At 32.9% G+C, this 25,097-nt stretch overlaps 1 protein-coding gene across 1 annotated transcript in view; it reads right to left on the minus strand.

The window, feature by feature from the left end:
* The window catches only part of LOC147812696 (disorganized muscle protein 1-like), a 50,911-nt gene that overhangs the window by 8,431 nt on the left and 17,383 nt on the right, over positions 1 to 25,097 (minus strand). Inside the window, exons 2-3 of the mRNA XM_087158576.1 lie at positions 24,194 to 24,536; positions 22,322 to 22,343 (exon numbers count right to left, since the gene is read on the minus strand). Coding sequence (XP_087014702.1) covers positions 22,322 to 22,343; positions 24,194 to 24,509 — 338 coding nt within the window. The 5' untranslated portion in view covers positions 24,510 to 24,536. The remainder of the gene's footprint in view (positions 1 to 22,321; positions 22,344 to 24,193; positions 24,537 to 25,097) is intronic.

A 25,097-nucleotide genomic window follows, 5' to 3' on the forward strand; every position in this document is an offset into this window, starting at 1 on the left:
ACTTTTTGATGGTACTAACCGTATTCGCGTTACATGGAGAGGGAGACCATGAGAACCTCCCACGGTTAGCCTGACGGCAAAAGGGACTCTTGCCCATGATCCGTCTACCACTGGGGATGTTTCACGTCAGCACTGTGGTCGATGCAAGCCGGATTCGGATCTACCAGCCATCGCTGAGTTTCGAACCCGGTTCTCCTCATTGGAAGGCTCCTGAGTCATTTCAGTCGCGAGTGGTGGTTTCATTTTAGGACTTTTACTTGATCAATGATTTTTGTAAGTTATGTGGATACATTATGCCGATGATATATAAGTTGAACTAGATATTGTTGAAATGGGTACTTGGTAACCTAGATTTGAATTGGACCAAACACAAGCTTAACGTACACAAATTTCGAAATCTCGCCTGAATATTGGTCTTGTTGCGCTTTTCAATACTATTTAACGCTTTTGTTAGTATATTTATTGCAATTTAAAACTGTAAACGCAAGTCGATAAAATTTTGAAAGTTTTTTACAACTTTAATCACCTAATGATTTTTTTATTACACTTCATTATTATCGGTTTTATTCTGTTAAAAGTATCTCTCATTTAAAAGAATTTTAAAAAAATAGCCTCCTACCCATAATATTATTTTAAAAGTAGTATTAAATAGTCAAAAAATACTTAAAATATTAATAAAAATATCTTCCAAAACTATTTAAAAAAATTAAAACTTGAAAACTGTTCTATAATTTTAAACCCTATATTGTTTTATAATTGTACACATTGTTATTTCTGTATGGGTACTCCTGGTTATAAGAGAGATAATATGAAGACTTTTAAGAGTTTATATGAACTTATACGGTGAAAAAATATGATATAAAAACCTTGTATGGATGGATAAACTCTTATTGCTTCAAAAGGGAATGTAAAAATATATTAAAAATATGTTTCGAAATTTAACTATTGATTCTAAATCGAATGACTGCAAACTGAAATCAGTAGGGCAGAATTATATTTAAAAAAAAAGGATTTTTTAAGTATTAAACGGATTATTATTCCGTACACTTATTTTCTCGTCTGAAATATCTGTCTAGACAAGTGAGGTTTCCTAATCTATACTTTTTTGTGCTCTATCCAATCAGACCAAAATAAGGTCAATAGTTATTACATTTTTGTACTTATTTTGTATTCCCCTGAGTTATCTTAAGCTGAATCCAAAAGCATGTCAATAGAATAATTTAGGAATTTTCAGTATAAAAAATTATTTTCTTTTACTTTTACATATAAAATCCTACTACCTTTAAAACTATTTTTTATATATATAATCGTCGTTGAACAGCTGACCCAATTTTATGGGTTTACGACAACTCATGTTCATCTCCGAATCCTTGTCATTTTGAACCCAATTCAGAAGACAAAGAAACTCCTGGATTGAGTATTGGTAAACTTGCCGTCGTGGAGATCTTTCTGATGGAGCTAACCCGCATTTGCGTTACGTGGAGAGGAAGACCACGAGGACCTCTCACGGTTAGCCTGACGACAAGGGAGGGGGGAGACCCATGATTCGTCTACCACCGAGGATATTTCACGTCAGCACTGTGGTCGGTGCAAGCCGGATGCGGAATGCGTATCGACCCGCCATCGCCAGGATCGAACCCCGGTTCACCTCATTGGAAGGCGAATGCTCTATCTCCTGAGCCATCGCGGCTCTTTCTCACTCATTTGAAGATGGTTTAATTTCAAGGAGGGTATCCTATTTTCTTAAAACATTTCTCGGATTATTATTTTTTTTACTGTATTATTTTTTTACTGTATTATCTTTTTTACTATATTTCTGTATTTAGCCATTTTTTATGGAGAAGTCATGACCTGTCAACAGTTAACGTATTTTCCAGTTTGCGAATAAAATGCTGATGTACTCGAACGCCTCACTTTTCCATTACTTTCTGCATAACGTGAAGCTGAATTCTCAAAATTTTTTGCTTCGGTTCTTTACCAACCCTGTCATCCATGTCTGAAATGACTTGTGTCGGGAGTTTTTCATATGGATGCATTATTTCGGGAACATTTTGATCATCATTCATGTTTTGGTTTTTTACTTTGACCAACAAAATTTGAAAGAATTGTGCAATAGGAGGAGAATTTCGACAATAAACTACCTGTCGTGTTTTACGCCTCTTAGCTACTGATAGGTCCGATTTGACATATTTCTAGGGCTATAATTTTCAAATCACTCGTTTAAAGAAAGGCGTAATTGAATATTTAAAAATGTAAATTCAGAACATGAATAACATTATAAGAACACAGCATTTATTTGTAAAATTATATAAAAAATCAAACTTTCAACTCTATTAATGATTTTCACTCTTACAGTAGAGAAAAAAAATCAAAGCTCTAATTCATACTTTTCTTAATATTTGCAATTTTTCTTTTTACATCTAATGTAATTCATTTCACGTATACAGTTTACTGCATGGAAACGAGACATTTTAAAAAATGAAGTAAAATAAAAGCTGCATCATTCGAACTTTTAGAGTGTTGTAATGCATATTGTTTTCGAAACAAAAACTAGATTTAAATATTCTAGCACCATACAGTTTTTGTGTTTTTTCAAATGCTCAAATCTTCATTCTAAAATAATGTAAATAGATATCTATCTGTCATTTGAAAATATAAATAATCTTTCATCCAAAAAAATGTATAATTCACAAAAAATTTCTAAACTCTCGATATAAATTCATTAATCCTAATTTTAAAATTAGGATAGAAATTTGAAATGATTTTTTATAGAAAATATAGAGTAACTACAGTTATTTATATTCCTTTGAAGTAATTTCTGATCACTACCCAGTTTGAAAGAAAACTTCTCTACTCCTAATCAAAAATTCTACACATACACAAAATGGCTGTTTTCTACTTTAAAACTGAGAAAAATAGTTGAGCTTCGATTCAATTTATCCTTTTCATTCTACTGAATAATTAAATTTCATTCTACTGCGAAAATATCATCATTCAATGAAAAGACTTTTTTTTTGTCAGAACCTCAATATCAAACTGAAAATAAATTTCTCTTTTATAATTAAAATCAAAATTTATTCAAAGTGCAATAAAATTTGAATTGACGTTGAGGTAGGTTTATTTCGCATTATAAATTCTGAAAAGTACTATATTCCCTGAAAATATTTGACATCAAAATTAACTTTCTTTTCAACTATCTTCTTAACTATCTAACAAAATTAACTATCTTTATAACGACTTTATAAGATATTTGGAATGACATTTCATCCTATTTAACATTATTTAATGATGTATTTTAAAAACTATTTAGTGTGTGTTTGAAATGAGCACTTTAAAAACTAACTTTAATGAGATTTTTTACAAGTACTTACTACAACGCTAAGTAAATACAACTAAAATAATGATTAAATTACATCGTAGCGACTTAGACGAAAAGAATGTGACAATAGCACAACATTTCGGTGGAAGCACTTTCTTCCCATAGGAAATGGGACTACAACTGAAATTTCAAATCATGTTTTCCGTAAATTTATACACAGAGAGAGAGAAAGCAGATACTTTTAAAAATTTCGTAAGAATATAAAAACTGGAGAAATCCCAAAATTATACACGCCCACCTCCCCAAACTAACATAAATTCACATACATACATTAAAAATGCCTAAATTAAAGCAGGAGAAAATACAAATGGCAATAAGTAAGCTTATGGATGGTTAAAACACTTACCAGGTTGCTTAATCGGTTAAGTTTATTGAAATAACCTCTTCAATTTTTTTTTCTTGTGTGATCAAACATTGCTCTTATTTTTAAACTTTTATTTTTACTAGATTTATATAAAAAAATGTCTCACAAAAAAGCAGTCAAGTTCACAACAAAGCTATCTATTATTTTTTCAAACGCATAAGTCAGAGTTTCCTTCCAAATAAAATGTTAAATCTTCCAAAAGTAGTGTTGGACTTTAGATTACAGTTCCAGTAGTTGTAGTTTATTGACGTCCCACTAGAGCTGCATAACGGGCTATTGGCTACGGCCTGGGTTGTTGTTGTTGCTCATTTACGGAGCACTATATCAGCACAATATGGTGACGGTCTGGGAAGCATTCCTGAAGATGATCCGAAGACACGCCATCACAATTTTGATCCTCTGCAGAGGGGATGGCACCCCTTGCTTCGGTAGCCCGACGACCTGCGCTTGAAGTCGTGCACTTTACAGCCAGTGATGCCTGACTTCGGTGCATTACTGGAAACCGCGTCTTAACGATCCATCTACTGCAGGACCCATTAAAGTGACAAGTTTTGAAGATTTTAACTTGATTGTTTAAGAGTAACAAACTTTCAGCCTTGAAGCTTACACTAGTGTAAAAATACTTTTAGTGATGTACAGTTTTCAAAAAGATCACTCATTTCGTAATATATTTTTTTTTAAATAATCATTTTTTTTTAAATAATTTACAACAAACGTGTCAAAATTTATATTAAAACAATTCTGATGAGCTTTTGCCTAACATAAAAACTCTTATCAGTTTACAAAGCAGATAGCACGATTTTACGAACGCAGCAAGAATGTTCATCGTATGTTATATCGATATTCGAACCCACTGGAGATATTGGAGGAATGACAAATAGGTTCAAATAAAACAACCATAAAATATTGAAGTCTCCATTGCCGTGGGGTCCCGCAATGGACGGATCGCAATAGCACGGTTCCCAGTAGAACACCAAAGTCAAGCATCACTGGCTGCGGTCAGTCAGAGGGTGATTGACCACTTTGATCAGCCTGTGTAGGGACCGAGGGTGCGCGGTTTCCGTCCTCGTTAAACTGTTCTGCATTAAAGCGCTCCATTTCGCGAGGTGGTCGTCTGGTTTCCAAAACAGGAGCTACCATCCTCTCTGCAGTAGATCAAAATTGCGATGGCATGTCTTCGGATCATCCCCAGGGATGCTTCCCAGACCGTCGCCAATAGCCCATTGTGCAGCTCTAGTGCGACGTAAATAAAGTACCTACCTCTCTACCCTTACCGTGGGTTGTCGTTCTTCTGCCAAACGCTCAGAAGCATAGAGACAGTGGGTTCAATATTCTGTTTTTATGCCTTCTTTTCTGCAGATTTATTTTCATTCATTTCATTATTTTTATTACGTATGCGACCCTGCATATGAATCACACTTATTTATTTACTGTTACGCATTCTTGATGACTCTCTGATTCAGCGCCTCTCTTTATGCAACGTTTGACGGAAAGACAAGACTGGTGTAAAAATAACCAGCAAAGAATGATTCCAATAATTTATTTATTATTACCTCTGCATATTCATTTATTATAAAACGTTTATCAAGTTGGAGAAAAACACAAAAATGATGCATCCATTGTTGAATATCTCAGCAGAGAGTGTTTCGTGGAGACTGATGGGTCAGTAAAATTCAACAAATAATTCATTTCGTTACTTTTTAAAGACAACTCTGACCTCCCAAGACTTGGTTCGTGAACACTTCCCTCCTAGAGCGGGGGATAGAGCGTTTGCCTTCCAATAAGGCTGACCCGGTTCGAATCCCGCATCCGGCTTGCACCAGTCACAGTGTTGACGTGAAATATCCTCAGCGGTAGAGGGATCATGGGTTAGAGTCCCTTTTGCAGTCAGGCTAACCGAGGGAGGTTCTCGCTGTCTTCCTCTCCGTGTAACGCAAATGCGGGTTAGATCCATCAGGAAAAAGTCCTCCACGAAGGTATGTTTCTCAAAATATTCGATCCAGGAGTTCCCTTGTCTTCTATATTAGGTTCAAAATGACAAGGCTGCGGAATTGAACATTAGTAGTCGCAAAGCCAAAAATTGAGTCGGGTGTTCAACGACGGCTATAAAAATTTTAAAAAAAGAATGAGAAAGAAACTTAAAACTGTATGATGAAGATACGATATGTAGACTAATCACGTGACTATATTTTCTTACGCTGAATGGAATGACCAGAAAAACAAGGACTATTAGTGCAGAAGCTATTATACTCAACGGTACAATTTACAGTAACGTTGAACAACACTTCCCCCTTTTATGCAATTTGGAACAAGATCGGGCTCTTGGATTCCCTTTTGTGTGATCATTGTCAGTCCCCGGAATCTGTAAATCACTTCCTCTTTGAGGGCAAAAGGTTCGATCTTCATAGACAAGAACTGTGCATCTCAATCGGGGTCTTTCCAATTTCCTCTCAGCTATGACCAACAAGAAAATCTTTTTAAAAAAACTTGAAGTTTTTTTGGGGGGAGGGGGATTAACTAAGGGATACGAGTTATCGTATACGTTCGTAAATACAACAAATTTGTGTTAGCCTCTCTGATCACCAGAGGAAAAGAGTTTTCCGCCGAAAGATTTATGTCTCTCCAAAGGTGTTGAAACATTTTCATTTAGAATCTCAGAAAAATTGCAAACATTAAACTGAATTAGTTCAAACCCCTTCTTCACAATCATTTTGTGACTCCACCTCTCACCCACTCAACCTCATCAACTCTCAACGGTCACCAGTAGAACAACGATGTCAAGTATCACTGGTTGCAGTCAGTAAGCGGGTGGGTAACCACTTTGATCAGCCGCCTGCGTAGGGATCGAGTGTGCGTGGTATCCGTAATAAAGTGCTCGCGCAGGTCGTCTGTCTACCAAAGCTTGTTGTTGTTGTTAATTTACGTCGCACTAGAACTGCACAATGGGCTATTGGCGACGGTCTGGGAAACATCCCGGAGGATGATCCGAAGACATGCCATCACAATTGTGATCCTCTGCAGAGGGGATGGCACCCCCGCTTTGGTAGCCCGACGACCTGCGCGCGAAGTCGAGCACTTTAAGGTAGCACAGTTTATCGAGGACCCATACCGCACACCCTCGGTCCCTACGCAGACTGATCCAAGTGGTCACCCACCCGCACACTGACAGCAGCCAGTGATGCTTGACTTCGGTGATCTGCTGGGAACCGTGTCTACCAAAGAGGGGAGCCCTCTGCAGAGGATCAAAGTGGCTGATCATCCTCAAGGATGTTTCCAATAGCTCATTATGCCGTCTCGAAAATAAAGTACTTACCTACCTCAACTCAACTCTTAACCGAACTCTCTCTTACAACACAGAGTATAAAAGTGAAGATATTCTTCTTCAAGTAAAAAGAAAGTCATCTGTCAATGATACAATATCACTAGTTCGAAAGGCCACCTACCTCTGTACTTTAAACTGACATTACCATATTAATAATATTCTTAGCAAGGAGCCTGCCTAGTCCTGAAGCCGATATTTAACTTGCACTCAAAACAAAACGAACTCTATACCTCCAATGCATTCGACCGATCATCAGCCCCAGTACAACCACTGCTACTAAAAAGAAGAGAGTACTCAAAATAAATTTCTCAGATACATCACGGGGGCCTGAGAATGAAAAATCTAAGAAAAGATTTCAACAAAATAGATGAACTATTTCTTCAGAGATACGTGCAACTACTTTAAAAACTTTGTGCTCATCAAAGACAATATTAGCCCCGCCTTTTTCCTATCCGATGGGATACTGTCCCGTCAATTTTGTAAATACTTGTAAATGCTTCGATATCCACCTATAATACGATAAATACTACCAGATGAGTTGTAAATACTTGTATATAATTCGATATATATATATTTTTGCGCATTTATTATCATGTATTTTTCCTATTTCTCTGAGGCTATGGGGTTGCTGTGCACCTGCGAAGCTCGGGGGTAAGCGAGGCAGTCTACCACAAAAACCTCTTCTCTCTCTATAAATTTCTTTGTTGAATCTCGCAACTTTATTTTAATTTTCTCTCAGTAAACCATTTGGATTCGAGCCATCATTAGATCCATATTATGCTTGGAAAAACATCGCACTATTTCATATTCCATTATTAGTCGTATAAATTTAACATTTTCTTTAGTTACTAGATTTTTTAATGTTATTGTAATTCATTTCGGTCGCGCTAGAGCTGCACAATGGGCTATTGGCGACTGTCTATCCGAAGACATGCCATCACAATTTTGATCCTCTGCACAGGGGATGGCACTTTCCGACCTGCACGCGAAATCGAGGACTTTACGGTAGAACAGTTTAACGAAGGTCGATACCGCACACCCTTGATCCCTACACAGACTGATCCAAGTGGTCAACCGCCCGAACACTGACCGCAGCCAGCGATGCTCGACTTCCGTGTTTTTTTGGGAGCCGTGTCTTAACTATTAGTCCACTGTGGGACCTTTAGTTACTAGAAAAACATTGTTAAAATTCAAAACTTTTTAAAATCTAAAATTTGGATTTCCAATTTCTCCTGAAAACCAGGAAATTTTCGGATTATAAATGATATTTTGTTACAAGACATTGCAGAAGTTATTAGTGAAATTGTTTATAGGTGAACAAGGTTATAAATCATAAGATTTTTCTATTTATTTTCAGTTTAATCCATATCAATATTGCTTTTTTATTCTCTGTTTTTTTTGGAGACTGTGTCTATCAATAAACATTATTATGGTTACTTGAGACTATACACAGATAGCAAAATACTCGGCAAAATTCTTTGAAAGTAAACCAAAAAAGGTTTGTTATGCGGTTTATGTAGGTGTAAACCTTCCATCCTTGAAACGAGATTAGTGACAACGCACATCAATCTCATCCAAAACCTTGGAAAACAACATTCGATTTAAAAACCTTACAAGCGGAAAAAGAAATCTTTTAATAAAGCTTGTCTCAAGGTGAAAATAATCTTTAATCTAGGTAATCATAAGGTTTCTTTTCGCAAATTCTTGGTCCCGCAGTGGACTGATCGTTAAGACACGGTTCCCAGCAGATCACCGAAGTCAAGCATCCCTGGCTACTGCCAGTGTGAGGGTGGTTGACCACTTGCATCAGTCTGCGTAGGGACCGAAGGTGTGCGGTATGGGTCCTTGTTAAATTGTGCTACCGTAAAGTGCTCGACTTCGCTAGGTCGTCGGGCTACCATCCCCTCCGCAGAGGATCAAAATTGTGATGGCATGTCTTCGGATCATCGTCCGGGATGTTTCCCAGACCGTCGCCAATAGCCCATTGTGCATATCTAGTGCCACGTGAATTAACAACAACATTCGCAAATTCTTGTATGCTTAGTTAAAATCCGCCTTGTCATGAAATGGACGGTGCAATATGATTTCATCGCTAGTGTGACGTCACCTAAAACGTCATGATGGACCTCAAGTGGCAATACTTTTTGAAAAAAGCTTTAAAAATCATTTTGAAAAAATGAAAGCTTGGAAGGTTTTTAGTACATTTTCGTGACAATGAAAGGAAACACAAGGCTGCCGTAAGGTTACATGCTTTCTGTTTAGTTTTAGAACCCAGTGACTCTATTTAGAAAACAGTGATTTTTGTGACACTTTATTTTTAACGCTTCATAAACTCAACATTATGTTATTTACATGTTTGATTTCTTAATGCGTGTTTCATTTAATTGAACAGAAAATTGCTATTGGAATTATTTTTAATTCGAGTTATTAATCTTCGATATAAATATATTTTTCATTTATTGCGAAAAAATAATTCTATCTTTAAACATTCATTAGATTTCATAATTTCAGATTAGTTAGACACCTTCTTTCGCTTAACTTTTCATTCTATTGTTTATAGTTCTGAACATTCAGATGTGCTATTCTTTTCAGTTGCTCTGAATACTTCTGCATTTTAAAACCATTGCGCGTTTTATAATAAATGGAAATTTGATTTCAATTGCGGATTCCGTGTATCTTTTTACGGTAAAATATATCGCTAAAATGTTTATAGCAAAAATATAAACTTCAAAAATAATATTTTTTCTTTCAATTAAATTTAACTACTTTCACCTTTTAAGTACTTTTCAATCACTCAAAAAAAAATTTATGCATTAGCAAAATACAAAATAATTTTCAAAGACTTTACATGATCAAGATAAAATAACTGGTTTCTGACAAAGAAAGCTTTTCTTGATTGTATTAGCCATTATAAAATGATCGAGAGATTTTTTGGTTCGATATCAGAGGATGGAAAATGAAGATTGAAATATCTCGCAAAATGCAACAGAGTTGCACATGAGAGTGCAATAATATCATCGAACCCAGTTCAGCACACGCGGACTCAAACGCGCGCTCAAACATGTGAAATGTCATACGCTACAGACAGACGGTACACCAAAATAGAAAGTGGAAGATGGAATGGTGAAAATGTTGAATATGAAAATCGTGCTTTTACATAATACAACATTTCCTTTTCAAAAATGAGATTTTCGAAAAGGGAAAATGAAGCACTTTTTTAAACCACCCAATTTAAGGGCTTTTAAAAAACAAAAATCGAAATGAAGCACCTTTAAGCAATTATTAAATACGCGAAGCACCATGTGCATAATATAATACACTTTTACTAATACTACACATCCTTTGTTAGTATCAAAAATGAGACTTATTGAAGTTTAGGGGGCTTTTTTTCATGTTCGCCCACTTAAAACAGACAGATAAAATTGCCTTTATCCTTACAAAAAAATGTGTTTAAAAACAAGATGTAAACGATTCTACTTAACTCCAGGCATGTTAATTTCCATCTAAAAAAATTTCCAGTCACAACTGCAATTTTCACTTAATTTTAAACATTTTAGCGATCATATTTATTTTTTATGTTAGAATAATTTCAACTCTTGACTTTTCAATAAATCGAATAAAAAATTGTGAAGTTAGAAGAGAGAGTAACCTATTGGTTGTGGTTTGGAAATTCATTTACGAGAAACACGCAAAAAGTCAATTTTTTTAACATAATACTTTTTGTTTTATTTTTTCAATATTTCCCATAAAAACATGTCATGAGTAAATTCGTAAAAACAATCATAATATTATAATAATTAAAAAAGTTATATAATTATTATTGCAGTTTATAAAAAAATTATATCTTTGAGAGATAATGCAATCGTTCTACGGAGCTGTAGGAGGTTTCCGAAAATCTTTTAAATACCAATATTTTAAGCACAGTAAGTATACATTCTTAAAGCTTTAGTTACATTTAAATGAAAGTCACTTCAAAATGATGAGCAGTTTTCCTTATCTATATTTTAAAACAGAAGTAATAATAGTACACAGTAAGACTGTTTGGCGCTTGGGTAAAGGCGCTGCACACACTGCCGGTTGGAGACCTCAAAGTAATAAGTTCGAATCGGGTGTGCAACATTAATGTATTTAAGATTTTTTTTTATATAATTATTAGAGTTTAAAAATAACTGTCTTTCAGGGTTCCTGTAACCGGAGTTTTCGGAAAGCCTTTTGCATACCAAAATTTTAAACACAACTCACTTCTCCTACAATTTAATCGTTTGAAATATTTTTTAAAAAAAAGCTTTCCAAAAAATGTTATTAAACATTTGAAAGGCTTTATAATTAATTTAAGAGCTTTGTTGAGAGCGTTCATCATATTAAAAATATATATATATATATATATATATATATATATATATATATATATATATATATATATATATATATATATATATATATATATATATATATATATATATATATATATATATATACAAGGAGGCTTCGCCCCGTGCTCGCTGGCTCTCGCCAACCCTCGGAACTGCTTTCGCAGTTCATTTCGGATTGCTTCGCAATCCGATGCTCGCTCATTGGATACGTTCTTAACGTCTAGCTTTCGTATACTTTTTTGAACACTGAAGTTCCGAAAACTTTTCACTGTAGAAAATTCTAAACCGGTGCATTTCAATATTAATTTGAAATTGCAAACAGTTCACATATTTTTCTTAATCACACTATTCTAAATTTCAGTTGTTGAGAAAAGTAACTGCTGTAAGTTTTGTTTTAAAGTCTTTCCCACCAGAGGGCTAAAACCATGTGTTGTAAAACAATATGAAATAGTACTGAACGCCGGATGTAAAGCATCGGCTTCGATGAAGATAATTTTGTGAGAATTGTTTTGATAATTCGGTAAGAATTCACCCGATTAGATATATGATACTCACTACGTGCTCTTGAGCTCCAAAGCCTATCAATTAAAACGTATTAGCGTTTTATATAATATAGATTAGCCATATGATGCTTACTACGTGCTCTTGCGCGCCGAATCCTATCAATTGAAAATGAAAACTGTTGCCAACGCGAGAAAAGAAATATCATCGGTTTTATTGATACATACGTATTAGCGTTTTATATAATATAGATATCTGAAAATCCTCAGTCATTTCAAAAATAATTAAGACGGAAAAATTAGCCAGGTTTCGAGGGTTTTAAGTAAACGTGATTGAAAATAACAGAACTGATTTGGAAAAAAAATTCATAATTTTTTTTACGTCAAGAAAAACGGTAAGTTAAAATAAAAATTCAAAAAAGAGTGGGTTCAGAGAGCTGTCATTCAGTTCTGGTTTAACATTTAAGTCGTATGTAGTAATAAATAAGGAACTCATGTCGTTAATTTGGAGGTCGTTTCATACAAATGAAACATTCTCTAAATGAACTGATGGGCTATTAAAAGAATTCCGGTGTTTCAACAATGTTCCATGGAAAGTATACATTCTTAAACCTTTAGTTAAATGTCAATTAGGTTATTTTGATTATTCTTAACTATATTTTAAAACAGAAGTGATGTCAAAACTGCTGTTGGTTAAGTCGTAGCAGGATGGAGATCTCGAGGTAGTGAGTTCGAATCTGGGTGGTTGTAGAATAGCGGTGTGTGTACGCAGAATGTGTAGTGACTAAAAGTCCAGTTGTTGGTGGTGGTGTGAAGAGAGGTATGTGCTGGTGATGGTGATGTGTAGAGTTTATGTGCTGGTTGTGATGTAGAAGTTTGGAGAAAGTAAACTCTTCGTTGTGGCTTGGAAATTCAGGGAGCTGGGACTAACGTTAAACATCAACTTTTCAAAATAATACTTTTTTTTTTTTTTAATTTTATGACATTCTACACATAAAATTTTATGAGTAGAGGGAAGGGGAGCAACGCAAAACCTCTTCTTGTTTAAATAAAAAAAAATTTAAATTCATCTGCTTTCCACATTAAAAAAATTATTATTTATTTTTAAAATTTCTAAAAAAACTTTTAAAAAATTTTAATTTGCACGAACAACCATAATATTTAAATAATTAAGAATTTTTTTTTTCAATATTTATTGTTATTTATAGTCAGCACCTCTGTATTGTATAGCCTTGTACGAAATTATTTAGGAATATTAAAATAAAGAATTTAAAAAAACTTTTCTTGTATTATGTATTAGAATTTAATAGCACAAAAATGATCCGTTTAAAGTTAATAAAACTATGGGGCTTATATACTCCTTAACAAGCATAGAGTTACGAACTATAAACATAAACAACACAACTTGTAGAAGGAGTTTGTTTTCTAAAAGAGAGTTTAACAATTTCTTTTTCCTTTGTCCAAACAGCAAGAAGGAAGTTTTCTAATGACGCCCATTCTGCTGATATTTCATTTTTGATTGTATTATTTAAAAAAAATATTTATTAAAAATAACTGTTGTTGTTACGCATCTCCAAAGGTCTGACCAGATCCATAAATCCGTTGACGAGTTAAAAAGTCGGAAACAAGGAGAAGTATAAATTTCTTCCCAATCAGCTTAAAATATTAATTGAAAATAACTAGTAATATTAATAAAAAAAATATTTATTGAAAACTGGTATTTACAGCTAACACACAATGCATAAGTGTTCTTGTAAAGAAATTCGTTTAATTTATGTTTCTTACAAGAATACTTTTTGGTATTTAATCTACTTGAAAAATATTAAGAACCAATAAGATATCAAAAAAATATATATGACTCCAATTTACAATATTTTGATTATTGCAGATGAAACATGCAGGGAAAATACAAAAAATTATAAAAAGTTAAACAGTAATATATATATATATACATATATATATATATATATACATATATATATATATATATATATATATATATATATATATATATATATATATATATATATATATATATATATATATATATATATATATATATATATATATATATTAATTTTATAATATATATATTATATTTGTGAAATAAGTTAAGACTGCTAAGTAACAGACAAAATGCTAATTAAATAGTGTAAAAAGGGGTGACTTACGGCGTTCCCATCGGAATAGATCCGTACAGTATATTATCCAATTAAGAAGAAGAACAACAACACATAGCAGCAATTCTAATCCAGAGGGTTTCGAATGCTCGGAATTTTCGCACTAACGACAACGTTTCGTCTTATCATCCATTACAACAGGTTGAACTTAATATAGTCTTTGGCGATAGAGGGCGTCACAATAACTTTCGTGAATTTAACCAGCCACTCATTTTTAACAAGTCGTGTGAGAGACGTGTTTAATGATGTGTTGCCAGTTCGTGAAATACATATTTAAAATTTTAATAAGTCATTGGGAGTACACGTTATATGAATCTATTACTATTTTTATCCGGAAATACTGTATCCATTATGTAAAACCTTCAATTTAAAAAAAAAGCTTCTTAGATAACGAAAATGGCACTACTTTAATCCCTCAAAAAAGCGTTCCTATCTTGTTGAAAATTTTAGAAAAAACGTGTAAAATAACGTAGAAACAACGTATTAGGTACATTTCTTTATTTTCTTTCCTAACGCCCTATTTTCTACCTATTGGTTACAGAGATCATGAATGGATGTTATCGTTATGTCCGTCATTATCATCATAACTATTATCATAATTATATTATATCATCATAATTATCATGATGTAGATTATTTGGTGTATTATCTTTTTGATATATTATGTAATTTATAATGATAGGAATATTATTGCATGCGGAAATTATAGTTATTAGTAAAGATCACGATATTTTCTTATTCGACGTGCCTTAATAATCGCGATAGAGTCGTATTTGATACACCACCGAGTATAATCAGCGTATGCTGACCAGCGCCAATTAAAATCGGGCGTTGCTGAATATCATGGGTGATTTAGTAAAAGATATTTTATTGATCTTTCAAAATATTTTTTTTTGGGGGGGGGAGGAGCTGGATGAAAAGAAAAACGACAATCTGTAGGTAATAAACTTTAAAAAGAATATTAAAATCCCGGTAGCAGAAATTACAGAGTCTGCCTGCAGCACGATCTGAAACAATTCAAATTTATCCACTACTTGAACATTGTCAGACACAGACATTAAACTGATAAGAATTTAGCTTTCTCTAACATATATATCTCGGACAGTTTTGAATTATTAAATATATTAAAGTCACAGTAGAAAACTTAAAGTTTTTTTTAAATTAAATTTCAATTTTATACAATCATGAATTAGCTTTGTTCATCAAAAGGAAAACACATACTTAAAGATAAAGAAAGAAAGGATAAACTTAAAATAAAATATTTTTATGAGAAAGGAAGAAATAAACATAAAAATATCTATCGATGGATATAGATATACAGGATTTCATCTACAGACACACATTAGTACGCATTTTCTGTAAATGTTTGTAGGCCAATTGTTGTAAAATGGCTCCCTCCTAATAATCTTCGGGGGCAAGAGTTTTGATGTGACAGACATAAACCATCTGAATCTCTCTATGTATTTCTGACAGAGAAAGGAGAGAGTAGTTTATTTTGGGAGACTTCCTTCTGTTTTTCAAAGGACGACAACAGACAGATCTGCTGCTCCAGAAAAGATCATTTTCAGAGCGTGACAGATCAAATGATCTATTTTTGAAAGAATCTTAGGAAACACATTTCTGTCGCATTGTTAGAAGGCATGATGTGAAAAATAGGCATTGCCTAAAATATCTCACATTTTTATTTTAAAGTGCTACTCAATTCATAATATTTTATTCACATCACCTCATAGCAACTCTCTCTCTAACGAGCACCACATCTTATCTCCAACAGAAAGAAGAAGCTTCAAATTCATATTTTATTGTTATTTTATAATCGTCGTGGAACAGAACACCCAGTTGTTTGGCTTTACGACTACTCATGTTGAACCAGAAGACAAGGGAACTCCTGGATTGGGAGGAATTTGACCTTCGAGGAGGACTTTTTGATGGAACTCACTCGCATTTGCGTTACATGGAGAGGAAAACCCTCCCACGGTTAGTCTGATGACAAGGGGACTTTAACCCATGATCCATCTACCACTGAGGATATTTCACGTCAGCACTGTGGTCGGTGCAAGTCAGATGCGGAATGCGTATCTACCATCCATCGCTGGGATTCGAACCCGATTCACCTCATTGCAAGGCAAACGCTCTATCCCCAGCGAGTACTGTAACTGCATTCATTCATACACATAGAATTGACTGTAACTACTTCGTGATTTCAGGTCGATTCACTCGCTCGTTTACAGTTAGGATTTCAAAAAAAAAAATGCTGACGAGATTAAAATTATAATACTGTACTAATAATGACTAGAAAAACATTTTTTTTACGAAAAAAAATTTCTTGGATATGTAAGAGCTAGCTAATGGAATAAAACAAATTTATAAAAAGACTTTGGTCTAATGAAATTTTATTCGGGAGTGTTATTTAGAGAGTAATGAAGCTGTAGGTATAGATAGATGAACGAGTGAACATTTCAAAGGAGAAAAAATCAGACCTTAATCGCCAAATATGCGAAATAGCTCGTGAAACATTTTTTAACAACAATTTGGACATTTTTTTTTTTTTTTTTGCATTCTGGTTTATATCGGGACTTAAAAATGTCTTTAATTTTTCCATAATAGTTAGCCACCACTACATGGGGTATTAGCAATAATAATAATGAATCTGGAGTTAAAATGAAATTAATTTCAATCTAATCCTGATTGGAAAATAAATTTCGACGGATAATGACAGTCTAGAAATTCACTTTAGTAAGAAAAACATTTTGATCGCAATTCAATTCATTTTAAAATAATTATTCAATTTGAATTATTTGACAAATATTCTGATTTTTTTCTTTTTAATTTTATCACAAAAAATTGAATCATCTCTTTTAAATGTGTATTGAGATGCAGTACTGCCAGACCCTGGTGATGGAAGACTCTTTAGAATGTTTTGGGAAAATGGAATAATTGGAAGAACTCTATCCATCTTTTTCTTAAAAACTGAACTTCCACTTTACTTACATAAACAGTGTCTTTTTTTTAAAGACTCGACTATTTATTGAGACAAGTGTTGTTAGTTCGTGTTTTCTTACAAGTGTTCTGTGTTCACAGCAAGTGCTCTGTGTTTACAAAAATATATATATAATTGTTTTTAATTGAACAAGTATTCTGATATTATGGTCATATTCTCGCATTTTGTTGGGAGGGGTGAAACGCACACATTATGTCCTTCTTAGCATTTTGTAAGAAATAATTAAAAAAAAATAATTAAAAATCATGAAATCCGTTGTAGTCATTGCCAAAAAAAATAATGACGATGAAATCACGTGAATCGGTTTCCTCAAATTTCGTTTCGATGCTAAGTTGTTGTCATAAATAATATCGTAAAAAAAAATATCTGATTTAAAAACTATGGAGAAACCAATAACAATAACTGCCGAAAATTCGATAGAATGATCGCATTAAAAAATAAATACTCAAATAAATGCACGATTCGAATTTTCCATAGTGTTTGAAATATATCGGGGTATTTAAAATCCACGTGAAAATCAATATCAATAACTGCCGAAAATGCAATCGAAACATTGCATCGATACTGCTGGCGTAAATTGAGCGCGCCATAAAGTGTTTTATCTTGATTCAAATATGACGTGTCAATTTCTGTTACTTTTAAGTACGAGTCAATTTTTTGTTACTTATCAAAAGAAAAACTCTTTCTGCAAGAACTCTGTGAACGACAATGTCGCCGTGTCGCTGCCATTTTACCACGGGGTCATAAACTTCAGTTAAAATTCTTAAAACAAAATGAGCTCATAAAAGATAAAACCTGAAGGTTACTTTAAAAAACGAAAGTATTCACTCTGTGCTACTGCACATCCATGAGTACACCAGTGTTACTCGTTTACCATATTTCCCCCTGGAGATTTCACCAATATATAAAATAAGTTTCTCAAATTGTCCACTTTAGCCCCTCTCCACTACTAAAAAACATTTAAAAAAAAAAGAAAAAGAGAGAGAGGATGAAGTTATCTCTTTAGTACAACAGAGAGATTCTCTCTCGGGAGGTATTTTTAAATGTGTGTCTGGTGGAAAGGATTAAAAATAGCAACTTTCTCTTCCTCTCTCCAATGCAGCTTTCAAAAAGCAACCACCTACGCACATCTATTTAGAAGAAGACCTCGATTATTTTTATTTTTGAACATCGATTACTTTAAACACTTCAATTGTTTTTTTTTTATTTCTTGTGAAGCTCTGAACAATGTTACAAAATCATGCAAGACAAATGACGTCACGTTTGATAAAGATAAAATGATGCTTTTTGTATTCATTATTATTTGTTGCCATCTGCAGTCCCCGATTAAATGAGTCGACGCACTTTAAGATTCTATGTAAAATCTTAATAGGTCTAATCTAAATCTTAATCAGGAGACAGCTTTATTGTTTTCCCGTGACTGAAACCTGTTTGCACTTGTTTACGTTCGTGTGTCAATGGGTTAAATGAGACGATATATCATATAAATCGTACGATTGGATACATGAGACGATATATCATATAAATTGGACGATTGGATACATGAGACGATATATCATATAAATTGGACGATTGGATACATGAGACGATATATCATATAAATTGGACGATTGGATACATGAGACGATATATCATATAAATCGTACGATTGGATACATGAGACGATATATCATATAAATTGGACGATTGGATACATGAGACGATATATTATTTTAATATGGAATATTTATTATATCAGATATTATATTAGTATGTTATAATATTTAAATCCAATGATGAGACATACTTTAGTTTTCAAATAATGACATGTTTTGCACTAGTTTGTGTGCAATTCTTTTATATTTAAACATACAAGTAATAGGTTTTTATTCGGGACACTTTTTACGTACTTCCTACTTGTATTTATTCTTAACGTATTGCATTACACCGTTAACCCACTGACACACGAATATAAACAGCTGCAAACCGGTTTCAGCCCCGTGTAAACAATAAAGCTGTATAGTATTATCATCTGATAATTTAGATTTTATATAGAATCTTACAGTGCTTCTAATAATTTGGCCAGAAATGTAGGTAGCTTTACGCTATTGAATTAAGTAAATCAAGTACCTAATCACTAAGGCCCGGATTTTGAAGACATTTGCATTTTTTTGCATTTTTTGTCCTTTAGAGCATTTTTTGAGATTTATAGGGCATTTTCTTTAAAATTTTGGGGCATATTTTGCATTTTAAAGCATTTTTTAAATTTTTTTGTTAAATTTTTCTAATTTTTATTATTTTTTATAATTTTTTAATATTACACTGGCTTCTAAACAATGAAGAAAATTTCTAGGATATTAACAGGTGAAGCAACATCTTTTCAAATTGAAGAAGAATTGTCAGTAAGTTTGACCGTCCTTTTCAAGTACGCACCAATAACATCAGTAGACGTTGAAAGAAGCTTCTCCTGGTACAAAAATTTGCTTTCAGACAAGAGACGCTCGTTTACATTTCAAAATATTAAAAAGAAAAAATTAATAATCCACTGTGATTCTGATATTTAGTAATATTATGAGATGGAAGTTGTTATATTCATTTAAGTTTCTATACAAAATGAAAATGTTTTGGAGTCAATATATTTTCCTTTTTTTGTTACTTTTGGATATAAAACATATTTGTCGTAGAACAAGTATTGCATTGCTTTATATTTTTTGAAACGACTCATAATAATTTTAAAGAGTAAAACATTGTTTTAGTTCAATATTTTTACTTCTATTTAAGTCATGTCATAAGGCACTTTTAAAGCTATTTTCGCATTTTAAGGGCATTTTTTGCACTTTTAAGGACATTTTTTGCAGTTCATAAGGGCATTTTTTGCACTTTTTAAGGGCATTAATTGAGATTTTTTAGGTCATCAAAATCCGGGCTCTACTAATCACCAAATTAAGGAATAATTGTATTTGATATGTTCTAGGAAACTCATGATATATAAAATTTACGACAACCAAGCTATTTTTCTTACTGTATTTACAACTTCGGGGGTATTTGCCATATTAGTATCTATCATAAAAGTGTACAGCATTGATGAAGCACCAAATATATAGACCAGTACCTATGTAAGAGTAGATATTAAAATCACATCAATCATTGGAGCCAATAATAATATGAAGATTTTTTACTGTTCTTCATAAAAGCAAAAACATCTTCTCCATTTATAAATCATTCATACTTCATCTAATGAATCAACATATCTTATATTTTTTTATTTCAATTAGTACCTATTACCAAAATTAATCAAGAATCATTTTATTCTATTTCATAACCGCCGTTGAATAGACGATCCAATTTTTGGTTTGACGACTGTTTAACTCCGTCGGCTTGTGATTTTGAACCCAATCCAGAAGACAGAAGAACTCCTGGATCAAGTATTGGGAGGAATTTGCTTTCGTGGAAGACTTCTTGATGAACTAACCTGCATTTGCGTTACACGGAGAGGAAAACAGCGAAAACCTCAAATGGTAAGCCTGACGGTAAAGGGACTCAAACTCATGATCCGTCTACCACTGAGAATATTTTACAGCACTGTGGTCGGTGCATGTCAGATGCGAAATTCATATTGACTTACCATCGCCAGAATTCGAACCTGATTACTATTAGAAGGAGAATGCTTAAGCTATCACGATTCAATGAAGCATCGAAGACTAAAATAATATTTTGTCGATACTTTAAGTGCTCTTAAATGAATTAGTAACTTTTCTCCACAAATTTTATCTTTTACTGCACAGCTTATAATTTCACTTCAAGTAGTTGCCAAATCTTCGGTGTCAATAATAATACTTTTACGTTTACCTTCAACGCATGAATACAATTTCCCAATTATTTTTAATTTTCAATACAAAACTTTTTATTTTAATTACCATCAGTTTTTGTTAAAATTATTTAGTTTTGTTAAAATTATTTAGTTTTGTTAAAATTATTTAGTTATCAAACACACAGTTTCCCGAAGTCTTAAATGTACATTGTTTACAAGCAAATAGAATAGAGGAGAAATAACAAAGAGAATAATTTTTCTAATATTAACTCAATTAAAAATCAGTTTATTTGCATTTGGCCCTGAAATTTCTTTATAACTTTCCACTCTGATAACTTTTTTTTCAATTGTTATGAAAGATGCAAAAAATTTTATTCTACTTTTCTACATTTCTAAAAAATTTTTCCTTTATTTTTTATTTTAAATTATTATTTATTAAAATTTTTTTTATTTTTTGTCGTTGAACAGATGAAAAATCTTAAATTTTTTGGGGGGTTTACGACTACTAAAGTTCCTACCTGTAGCCTTTTCATTTTGAATCCAATCCAGAAGACAAGGGAACTCCTGGATCAAGTATTGGGAGAAATCTGGTTTCGTGGCGGACTTTTCGCAATAGCATTAAAAAAGGGAAAAACCACGAAAACCTCCCATGGTTAGTCTGACGGCAAGGGGAATGATTCATCTACCACTGTGAATATTTCAAGTCAGCACTGTGGTCGGTGCAAGCTGGATCGACCCGTTCTTTCTGGGATTCGAACCCGGTTCACCTCATTGGAAAGCTCTATTCCTCACGGCTCAAAGAAATTAATTGGTTAGAGAAATTAGTGATTCTAAGCATTCGGAATTTTATTAAGTCAAGAATAATTTTTATGTTCTTTTTATACACAGTTGATGCGAATTTTTTCCCCCCGCCAAACGAATTTTTTAAGAAAACTTAAAATTAAAATAGAATGTTACTACACAAAGAAAATAATCCTTCGACAGTTGATTTATAAACGTTGAGCAGTTTTTCAATTTGTATTAAGTACAGAACCACTTAAGTACAGAAGTCCTTTTAGGTCAAGTACTTTTTAAGTACAGAACCACTAAAGGATTAAATAAATTACTAATTGAGAAATAATTATTGCATTATGTACATAATAATTAAAGAAATGTAATTTGAATAAATAAAAAAATTTCGTTGTAAAAAAAAGACATTTTTTTTTCTGTTTTCACAAGTGTTTAAAATGTCCTCATAAACCTTCGGGCGTGTTGTCCTTCATAAGCAATAATTCATTATGTGTAACAATCGTTTATAAAAATTTCATGAGGAAAAAAGTAGTTTGTTTAAAAATCAATTCATCATAAGTCTTCTGAATTCATGGAAGAGATTTAGCAAACCATGCATAGATATAGGAAAAAGGAGAACTTACTAATCGTGCGGTTGATCAGCAGCTGAAAAAGAAAGAAATGAAATATTTCATTTATGCATCAAAGAATCGTTTTATTCTGCTATTGAAAAATGTTTTGTTAAGTAACAAATAAAATGTCTTCAATGAGAGGTGCACAACCTATGACCTGCGGGCCACTTGCGGCCCGCGGGAACCTCAGAACGCTATAAAACATTTCTTTTCATTTGGTTTTTGTTTAAACATCATATTATTAAAATATTCAATTCAAATTTATATTATACTCAATGAAATGTGCTTTTTTTTTTGCACTTTAATTCGATATTTGCCTTATAGATTTCGCTTCATGTTTTATTCTGTTTCTTCTTTACATATTTTATTTTCTGTTTTTACGCGGTATTTTCACTTAATGTGTTCTATTTTATTTAAAGTTTTGGAAAATGTAAAAGTTTTTCTTTAAAAATAATGTATCAGTTCTTTTAGTTTTAAACAAATTTAAGTAATTAAAATTATTTAATTTTCCTCACATAAGTTATTAATTTTACTAATAAAAATAGTTGGTGCTCAGAACACTCATGTTTAGATAAAAATAATCCTATTTGCCGCTAACATGACTCCATATGCATGCGGCCCTTCGTTCATCTACCCGCTGCGCAAGTGGCCCTTCACTCAAAAAAGTTGTGCACCCTTATTTCAAATAATCAATAGGATTGTTTTAACTCAGGGATGGGCAAACTTTTTTGGTCGAGGGCCAAAAATCGAGAAAAAAAATGTTTGGTGGGACAAATAAAACTTTCAAAATTTAAAAAAAAAGCGATATACAAGTTTTAATTTAAATATTTAGTGAGATGAATGAAATTGCGATTTCGTTCTTAAAAGTTCCTTATATTAAGGTTCGAAGCGAGATGTGCCTATTTTACGGAACAAGGCTAAATGCTTTTCTGCTAGTCCACTTCTGAAATGATTCTTTCTAAGGTTCAAAGTTGAAAACTCTTGTTCACATATATAAGATTAAGCAAACATAGAGCTGATTTTCTGGGCATAAAATATTAAATTTTGGAAACTAGTTTTTGGTAATGATTTGTAGAACTTTGGCATATTTAGAAACAACTGCTTCAGATGATTGTTAGATTGTCCGCTCGTTGGATCTTAAAATGCGCAGTCTGCCAAATGTGAAGTGCAATTTAACTATATTAGATTCCATAAGTCAACTCCGCGAGAGAGACAAGAGCTAGTTGGAGCCAATCTACGGCTATTCTATAAAGAACTTCTGCTTTCAACATTTTACCAATTGAAGCTGTCTGTGCTAACTATTTCCATCAATTTATGTTTTGTAGAACAAAAATAGAGAAAGTAAAAAGGTCATCAGTACTTTGTTAAAAAAGGAAAAACAGAAATAATTTTAAATAGTTGACAAGAAAATGGATGTATATTGTTTATGTATATTGCCACTGATCGGCAAATTAAAATTATATCCGCGGGCCGGATAAAACCTTCCGGCGGGCCACAGTTGGCCCGCGGGCCGTAGTTTGCCCATCCCTGTTTAACTGATAGTAAAGGAATATTATTCACTAGGATTATCATTCATAGTGAGTATATTTTATGATGAAAACGGCGGGGAAAAGCACACTTATGTTATTTATTTAATCCTTTCTTCACTTCGATACTTCAAAATTTAATCTAATATGTGTATTTTTTTTAAAATTTGCAATTGGTGGGACATTATTCAAGAACTATTGAAACTATTGAACGTTTCTTATTGCGTCATTTAAAATGAAGTAGAAATGCGTGCTATTCAAAAATGTGAGTAATTAAATTCAATAATAAATATTTTATTGCATATGTTTGCCATTCTATATCGAGAGTTATATTTCATTTAATAAAAGCAATACTTACGGCTGAAATTGAGATTGATGGATGACGAAATTTCTCCGAATTTATTTTTGGCCGTCACTTTGTACATGCCCGCATCTGTTTCGAATACATCGTTTAGTTCTAACATTATATTGTATTTGTTCGGTCCGATCTCTTTCATGGTCACTTTAGTTCGGTGGTCTTCGTGCAACGCCGTCTCACCCCTGTACCACTGGATGGCCGGTTTGGGGTTGGTGACCAACTGACATTCGAACACCAACTTGTTGCCATCGTCTTCTTCCCTCAGGGATGGCTTCTTGGTGAAAGTTGGGGCGATATCCTCGTCTGTTACCCCCATCGATACTTCTTTAATTTAACAATCCATCTGAAACAATTCATACATTACAATCTTTACACTCCACTTTGAGTAAACTGAGGAAGAAGAAAAACATGATGGTAATATAGACGAGAATAAGGTAAAATTTACCGTGTTCATGGATTTTTGGGAACACCAGAAGAGCTTCGGTACATTTTACAAAAGAGCTTCGATAATTGTTTTTGGAAAAATTAAAAATAAAACATGTTTTTATAATAGGTGATAAAATTTTAACAATGTGTTGAAATTTGGTAATGGATTATGAAAGCATGTGGCGTAAGAACCCTTTATCTGGTTAAATTTAAGTTTTGTATTTTTTACTAATTGTGGTAATAAGAACTGCAATTTTGCAAACTAGAATATCCAGTAAACATTAAGAGCAGAAAAATTGCCAAATGAAGGTTTTAAATATCGTTACCGTTCATATCGCTTGTTTTGGTTTCACTTGTTTGGTTCCACTGCCTTTTACCAGAAATGTCATTAACATACATTATGGTATTTTTACCAGAATTTTTACATACATTTTTACAGAAGTTTTATACGCATTTTAAGTGCACATACATTCCCTCA

Source organism: Parasteatoda tepidariorum, chromosome 3 (assembly GCF_982258835.1).
Source record: "Parasteatoda tepidariorum strain Cologne lab strain chromosome 3, Ptep-v5.0, whole genome shotgun sequence".
NCBI lineage: Eukaryota > Metazoa > Arthropoda > Arachnida > Araneae > Theridiidae > Parasteatoda > Parasteatoda tepidariorum.